Here is a 9,036-nt window from a genome sequence, read left to right on the forward strand (position 1 = left end):
GTGTGTGTGTGTGTGTGTGTGTGTGTTGGGGTTGGGAGAAGTGGTTTCCTTAGATTCTAAATACTTACGCTTTTAGACTCAAAATGCTACAGCTTCATTGAGTGCATTTCTCGCAGCTCTCCATGTGGCTGGTGGAGTGGTATGTTATTATTCAGTACATGGACTGCAGGACAATAATCCAGAATTCACATATAGCTCCTAACTATTTATGACCAACATTAACAATATGTTCCTGTTCATTCATGTCAACTACTTACCCTGCAATATTACAAAGTACTCAGGTCACAGCCTTCGAGATGGTGTAAAGTTTTATCATGACGGTACACAGAAAATATAAGGCAAAGCAGGAGAAGGCCATATGACTCTGAGATAGCAGGAACTGCAGATGCTGGAGAATCTGAGATAACAAGGTGTAGAGCTGGATGAACACAGCAGGCCAAGCAGCATCAGAGGAGCAGGAAGGCTGACGTTTCGGGCCTAGACCCTTCTTCTATATGACTCATATCTATCTCATATGACTCTGAGCCTGCTGCACCATTCAGCAAGATCATGCCTCGACTTCAGTTTCTGATTTGTTTTGTATCCACAACTCTCCAAATATTTACACCCTCCGAATGAACAAAGTTCTCTTCATTTCAGCCCCAGTTTACCAACTTCTTAGCCTGTGACAGTTTATTCGTGTTCAAGATTCTCCGGCCATGGATAACAGCCTCTCCATGTCTCTCCTGTCAAGCTTCTTAAGGATGTTACATCTTTCAAAGAAATCACCTCTCATCTCCTCAACTCCGGAGAATGTAAGCACAATTCACTCAATCTCTCTGTATACGAGAGCTCTCTCATCACAGGATTGAAACTAGCGATCCTTCATTTCAACCCCTGTAAAGTGAGGAATCCAAAACCTACAGTAATCTGGCACAATCTCATCAAGGCCCTATATAATTGTGATCACAAGATGCCGTGGAGACTAGAAATCTGAAATGACACATAGAAAACGCTCAAAATATTCAGATCAGGCACCATCTGTGAAGAAAGAAACAATATCAACATTCATCAGCACAATTATAAAAGCAAAATACACTTGAATGCTGGAAATCTAAAATCTAGACCATTGTAAATATTTAGAGAGGAGGGAGGTGGAGTTTTGAAATATCAGTGAGTTGAGGGCTGTGACACAAAAGAGGGTTGATGTCTAAGGAAGATCAGCCAGGTAGGGCAGACTGAAGAGGCCAAATGGCCTACCGTGCTCCTTTTTTTTTATGCTTGCAAGTTCTATTTTACTTTAGCAGTGTCCTTACTTCTTATTCCTATACTCCAACCTCCTTTTAGTAAAGGGTAATATGCTATTTACCTTCCTAATTGCTTGCGATTTCTACATATTTAACTTCCGGTGGTTACATGTGCCAGGGACAAAGGACAAATTAGCAAGTTCGCTTTCCTATAACTCTCTTAGTTTCTTTCCAAACAGGTTTTACAATCTTTGAACTTAGTTTTCAAAACTAATTCATCAACTTCCTCCTGAGGCGAGCGGAATCTGTCAGTTTATTTTTGTTTGACTGGTACAATCTGAAATATTTGCTATTTTTACCAGGTGTCCAAAAACTTTTATTGCTTTTGACATTAACTAGTCTCACACTAACTCCCAAGATGCTTTAGTGCAGCAGTAGAGAAGCAACATGGTGTAAAGGTTACTACTGGTTACCCCTGTGTAGTGGTTGGGTTACTGAGCTAAAAAATCCGATGGCAAGTGGCTCCAAATTCCACTGAAACAGATCAAGAACTTGAATTCACTGTAAGTTACCTTGAAGCTGTTGGACTATTGTCATGTCAGTGATGCCCTTTAGGGAAGGAAATCCACCATCCTTTCTCCACCTGGATTTATCTGTGATTCCAGTTCCACATGACTTCTTGATCTTTTGACGAAGATCAAGTGTAAATTCCAAGTTGCGATCATCAGATTCATCTCTGGATCTCGTGATTGACACTGGATCAGGATTTGGAGTGAAGATGATTGAGCTGAACTGCTATTGGTGGATCTCAGTTCGGCCTACCGCTGACACAGCTATCACTCAGCTTTTCAGCCATGGAGGCTGGAAGCAGTGGATCTTCAGGTCAGGAAGGGGTCACAATACATTCAGAGTGACAAATGGACCTACTTTGTGAAGAGAGTGTTTGAGTGCTGCAGTTCAGATATCTCCTGCGTACTTCCATGTCACCTTTAAAATCACCATGGGATGCAGCTGACTGCTAAAAGCCTTTGACAAAATAGATCGGGGCCTCTCTCACGGTTCTCACTGCTGTGCCATTATCCACATATGTACACCTCCCATGGACCGGTGCCTGATGTGCTCATGTTCTTCAGCAAATACGTGCAGATGGATGACAGCAATGTCCTTTAGGGAAGGAAATCTGCCATCCTCACTTGATCTGGCCTACATGTGACTCCAGACTTACAGCAATGTGATCTGGGCAACAAGGGATGAAAAATAAATGATGGCCTAAGCAGCAATGCCCACATCCCATGACTGAATTTTTAAAAAATGCAACACTGATGTAGTGGATCGATTCAGAATCTGGACTGGTAAAAAGCAATTCAGGGTGATCTTGGAACCAGTGGGTCTGTTGTCTACCCACCATTCAGCTGCAACATTGGAGGAAGTTGGAGCTACTTATTGTACACTGGGCAGCCTACAGTACGTTGCTCCTGTGGGTAAGCATGACACATGGCAGCAGACTGCCAGCTCACCTTCTGCAGAAACTATAAGCTGGAGAGGCACATGATGAACGACTACAAGGAGGGCCGGTGCTGCATTCTGTGTGAGGAAGCTAGTCATGTCTACAAGGCCTGCCCAAAACATGGTGCTAGGTCAGTGCAGATGGCCAAATTTGGCATCACAAACAGCGCTTCCCAATCAGGCACCACCATCCAAGACAAATAAAGCCAGGGACAATGCAAAAGGTCTGACAAGGAAAGGAGGACAATTTGGGAACTGAACCCATGCCCCTCAGCCTCCCTGGAGAAAAGAGAATCTCTAGGAAAGGAGGCAGCAGTAGGCTGATAGCAGTGACAAACCTTAAACACCTAGGAGGAGAGCCACCACAAATCAAGTGAGCAGCAAAATCTGGCGATGGCCTTAGTGAGACACCAGTGACTGCTCCTTCTCCAATGAAGAAATGCAGCAACAAAGTACCAAAAAGGGAAAGGAGATGAACAACCCTGAGCTGGGAAACAAAGGAGATGGCGAGAGGCTAGAGGTAAACCCGCTTTGAGATGTGCACCCCAGCTCCAGGCAACTGGGAGCAGCAATGCCCTTGACCAGGATCAGAGTGGGTCAACAGCTCCGCAGGTCAACAGGCCTGATGCTGAACCTGGTTTTCCTGCTGCCCATCTCCCCTGATATCACCTGCCAAGGACAATGCCCCCGAAGAGTACATGGCAACAAACTCAGCCCTGTGCAAGGGCAGCAGTTTGTAGACACCACAGACATGTAGGAGCTTACTCAGCAACTGGAGCAGCCTTAGAAATGGGTCTTTTGGACTGGTAATCTAAAAATTGAAACGTGGGTTTTAAAATTGCAAGTACCAGTGTGTGTAGTGATAAAGCCACTGCATAATGTGTCTGCATGTTGGAATTCCTAGCTAACAGGCTAAGCTGCCTTGCTGTTTCTGCAGGATCATGGGATACCACACCTTAGCAGCTACAGGAAATGGTCAAGTTGGTGAGCCCACAGACTATCAATTTGATTGGGGGATACTAGCTCCTGTTCCTGCAGCCTGGGGTACTCTGCTGTGGGGAAGCAACTTCACCTCCTCATAGCAGACTAAGTGCAGAAACGCTGCCCTGAGATTAATGAATGTGTACACCCTGTCAGCAATGAGTATCTGGCTGTCCTTCAGTAGCTCCCTCTGCTGCTGGCAATGTCCAGGCTGGTTACTCTGGCCACTGCCTCCAACTGAAGCAAAGATGTGACGAGATGATCCAGAGGAGCTGACAGCAAACTGGACACCATGTCCAGGTGCCAGGTGGGAATGGTAGAAGATGCCAAGCTGCATGACATCTTGAGCAACACCTGCAGACAGAGTACGGTGTAGATATATAGTTCTATTTTCCCAAGGGTAGACTTCCTGTTTGTGTGCCTCGCATTAATGATCAGATCCATTGACGTCAAGTCAGTGTTCCTCTCTGACCACTGCCTCCTACTGGCCAACCATCATCTACAGCAGGGGAACGTGGAAGCTGAATGTGAAACTATCGACCCAAGAAAGTAACTCGTAAGGGATTTCAAGGCTCAGAGAGCCATGAAACACTATATTGAGTCTCCAGTGCTGTGGTGGGAAGCAGCCAAAATGAACATTGAGAGAATTTTCCTCATCCCGAACTTTCCCTATAGATACATTTGCAGATGAGCATGAAAAACATTTGGTGTTATGGAGGGAGAGAAAAACCGGGCAAGTCAGTTCAATGGTCCCTGTTTATAGGATCACTGACTTGATCCTTTTGCTTGTCAGGACTTGCTGTTCTTAATTTTTTTTCTTCAGGGATTTTCACTTGCTTGTAGGAGCCAAAGAGTAACTGGTTTATATAAGTTATATAGTCTCTGACTTAGTGGTTGAAAACAACAGCTTATAGAGACTGGTGATGGAAGATAAACTGACATTCTTCAAGATCTAGGTGTCCTTCATTGCAGAGAAAAAAAAAACACTTTCCTTTCCAGAGATATGAGCAGTTCCATGAGGCAGGACTCTCTGTTGCATGGGCTTGTTCCTGGGTTGAACACTGAGACAAACATAACTGCGCCTGGAAGACCATAAACTTGATGAAAGGTGCTCTGTAGTCTGTCCAAAACCTGTTGGGCTTCAAATGCAAAGAGTTGTCCTTGACTGGGTGGCACTTTCCAAGGCCCAGGACTGCGTGCTGAGGGATGCTATAAAGCAGTGAGGGAAGGCCATCATCTAAGAACTTTATGCCACAATATAATGAGGAGCTGGTAACTTGTAGAACCCCTTTTAATTTGTTGTGGAATGTATATATTTCTTGCCATATTTAGTTAACATTCCATTTTTGCATTTGTAATGACAGCTCAATTGAGAAATGTGATCTTTTTATCATATTTTCTGGGATGTCAAATTTGGATTGTTTCATAATGCACTTATTTTATAATTGAAGTACATTTTTACAAAATAAATGTGATCCTGGTTCCACACCAACATGGCTGACTGCTAATTGCGTTGCTATGGAGCAGCTAGTCATGGGGATAAATTCTGAACTTGCCTGAAGATGAATGAAAGCATCAAAGTCATGAGCCAAGGCTTTTGGAATTTGAGATAATGAGGCACAAATTCTGCTAAAGTCTTTCTTTTTTGCCACCAAATTACTCAACATTTTTAAACTCTTCCTATTATCTTCAGGAGACTAAAGAGAGAAAAGGGTGCTGAACTGTTCCTTTTAAGGAGATTTTAAAAGCCATTGAACTTGGTTTTTAAATTAATGAAAACACACAATGCTTGTCCTGAGCTTGATTATATTAGCATGAATTCTTTGGCTCCAACAAAAGGAGTTTAGATTCCAAAGAGGAAATGTCCATTACTGTAAAATCTGCAGTAAAATGAGGCATTAGTGCATTAACACTGGATATTAGAAAAGCCATCCCCTACGGACAAGCTCTATGCATACACAGGATCTGCTCAGATGAGGAGGAATGCAACAGACACCTGAAGGTGTTGAAGGATGCCTTCATAAGAACAGGATACGACGCTCCACTCATCAATCGCCAGTTCCAACATGCCACAGCGAAAAACCGTAATGACCTCCTCAGAAAACAACACAGGATACAATCAATAGGATACCCTTCGTCATCCAGTACTTCCCCAAAGTGGAGAAACTACGCCATGTTCTTAGCAGCCTTCAACACATTATTGATGACAATGAGCACCTCGCCAAGTTTTTCCCCATGCTTCCACCTGTTGCCTTCAAACAATTGCCAAACCTTAAACAGATATTTGTTCGCAGCAAACTAATCAGCCTTCAGGACAACATCGACCACAACACCACACAACCCCGCCACGTCAACCTCTGCAAGTCATGTTAGATCATCGACATGGACACTACCACCACATGTGGGAACACCACCCACCACGTGCAAGGCAGATACTCATGTGACTCGGGCAATCTTGTCTATTTCATATGCTGCAGGCAAGGATGCCCTGAGGCATGGTATATTGGTGAGACCATGCAGATGCTACAACAACGGATGAATGGACACTGTGCAGCAATCGCCAGACAGGAACGGTCCCTCCCAGTTGGGGAACACTTCAGGGGTCAAGGACGTTCAGCCTCCGATCTTCAGGTAAACAACCTCCAAGGCAGCCTTCAAGATACACAGCAACGCAGAATCGCTGAGCAGAAACTGATAGCAAAGTTCCGTACCCATGAAGACAGCCTTGGATTCATGTCATGCTACATGTGACCCCACCACACTGTTCTCTCTCTGTAAAATCTTCCTTACTGTCCTGTGTTGATGCCATCACCTCTCTCATACTCTCTCTCTCTCACACACACACACCCCTATGGGGTGAATCATTTCATCCAAGATGTTTGTCCACTTGCAGATACATTCTATTTTGCTCAAAAAACAATTTGTAGTCACAGCCAGTCAGTGTAACATTTTATAAAATTCCTGCTTTCAGAATAAAACCAGCCTGATTCCAGGTTAGAACTCAGAGACAGATTCTGAATGCGACCTCACACCTACAAATCAGTGTCTGACCTGAGATGACAGCTTTTGTATCTCTGCCTGGTTGAAGTTTGTAAAATTAGGCAGACATTGATAAAACCTTTAATTATCTTGGGGCAGTGACATGAAACAGATTCCGGAATGTGCATCTTAATCAATCGAAACCTGTGTCTCCTTTCTAACAGAGTTCTCTATCAGCCATTTTATGTTTGTTCACTGCACTCACACCAGTTGTATGATCCTTTGATCTCTTTGCCTATAAACTCTGTGTCCGTGTGCCCTCTCTCACTGCAGCTGACGAAGGAGCGGCACTCCGAAAGCTTGTGATTTCAAATAAACCTGTTGAACTGTAACCTGGTGTCGTGTGAATTTTGATCTTAACACTGGATTGGAATATTGAAGAAGTACAGCTGTTGATAGGCTAGGTGCAGAGTTAGTTTATTAATATCCATGTATAATAATGAAGAACTATGAAAATTAAAGAACTGAATCAAACTATTATACAATCAGGCAGCAACCAGCAGCCTGACAATAACTATGGTAAGATTTCACTCTCAAATCTCATAAAATAAAACATTTTGCCTGCAACCTATCACTGTCTCAACTGCTCATGCCAACACTGAGGCCACATCCTTCCACTTCTGTGTTCGCATGAAAAATCCACTCCTGCCTTAGCTTGTCTGCTTTAGAAACCCTTATCCATGCCTTTGTGACTGCTACACTTCAACATTCCATTACTTACCTGACTGGCTTCCTTTCCTGCATTCTTAAACTTCATCTCATTCAAAACTCTGCTGTCCACCCCACCCCCAAACCCTTATCCTCACTTATACCTAGTCCTGGTTATCTATCATCCCTTTGTTTGCTGATCTAAAATAGCTCACAATCCAGTAAAACCTCAAGTTTAAAAGTCTCAACCTCCTGTTCACGTCCTTCAAAGGACTAACCCTGCCCTGTCTCTTGAATATCTTCCAATCCCACAACAATGGAATAACTGAACAATGCAGTGCCGAAGGCAATCATTCATCTTATGACATCCTGCTCAATGAAAGAGCTACCTAATCCTATTGCTCTGTTCTTTCTCCTAGTCTGCCACTCTGCTGAAAATGTGCAATCTAAATTCAAGTTCTTCAGATCTGTTTTATCTATATGTAAAAACTCATTGCCCTGTTTAGTAACTTCATCACTTGAAATCAGAGAGTCATACAGCACCAAAGCAGACCCTTTGGCCCAACTTGTCCATGTTGACCAGGTTCCCTAAACTTCACGTTTTCACTTTGGTTTTCCAACGATTAATTTCTAAATTGTGTTTCATTCTTAGGTTATAATTTCTGTATCAATAATTTGCTGACCATCCTTGTCAATTCCTAGCTCGCTCTGTCTGTCTCTGCAAACCTTAGTCCCTTCGCCTTTGTTCGTTGTCCATTGTCTTATGATTCTGATTTCAGTGTGTGTGCTGAATTACTTTCTAAATCTGGCACCCTGCACCCAGTACAGTGGCACCATCAACAAAGACATGGTGACACTGAAAATGTATCAGGTTTACTTTTCCTGCATATCAGGGGTAGTGGTGGGGTGGGGGGTAGCAGGCTGTATTTTTGCATCTGTTTCTCTGTTGTATTAAGGGATACAAGTGGCCTTTGTGTGTATGTGTGTGCGCCTCACAAATCCCCATTAAAAAGGACTGAATATCCCATGGGAAAGTTTATCATGGTCAGAGTTGAATTTGTACGTATTTAGGTGGCTCCTGTAGCACATTGAAATATTTGTGTATGGCTAGAGGTCAGTTCACTGTAACACTGTGCGTGTATCAATGGAAATGGAGAAAGTGGAGATTTTATATTTCAATATCTCACAAGACAAGATGGAAAACAGCTTCAAAGAAAGAAAATAAATTTATACAGAACCTTTCACAGGACACTACAGGACATTCAAAGTGCCTTACAGACATTGAATCACTTTTGAAGTCTAGTTACTGCTGTGATGTAGGAAATACAGCAACCACTGTGCACAGAATACTTCAGGCATGGAAGGTAATGACAGAACTATAAGAAATCTATTGATTAAACCAGAAAAAAGAAATAATAAACAGGTGAATAAAGCATTAGTGCTGAGGGACATTGTACAGTGTAAAGCCCAAGTCAGAGTTTATTACATGAATGCACAAAGTGTCAGGAATAAATTAAATCAGCTGCAAGTGTAAGTTCTAATTTGCACAATGTAATATAACAGCCATTACTGAGACATGACTGCAGGATGGTCAGGATTGGGAAATAAATATACCAGGTTATAAGATTTACAGGAT

General features: G+C 42.9%; 1 protein-coding gene across 1 annotated transcript in view; it reads left to right on the top strand.

Annotated features, from left to right (window-relative positions):
• LOC109920250 overlaps window positions 1-7,058 on the top strand; it is a 51,028-nt gene extending 43,970 nt beyond the window's left edge. Inside the window, exon 9 of the mRNA XM_048607343.1 lies at window positions 7,026-7,058. Within this exon, the coding sequence (XP_048463300.1) occupies window positions 7,026-7,058 (33 nt within the window). The remainder of the gene's footprint in view (window positions 1-7,025) is intronic.
• Window positions 7,059-9,036: the final 1,978 nt, after the last annotated feature.

This window comes from Rhincodon typus, chromosome 17, assembly GCF_021869965.1.
Source record: "Rhincodon typus isolate 14 chromosome 17, sRhiTyp1.1, whole genome shotgun sequence".
NCBI lineage: Eukaryota > Metazoa > Chordata > Chondrichthyes > Orectolobiformes > Rhincodontidae > Rhincodon > Rhincodon typus.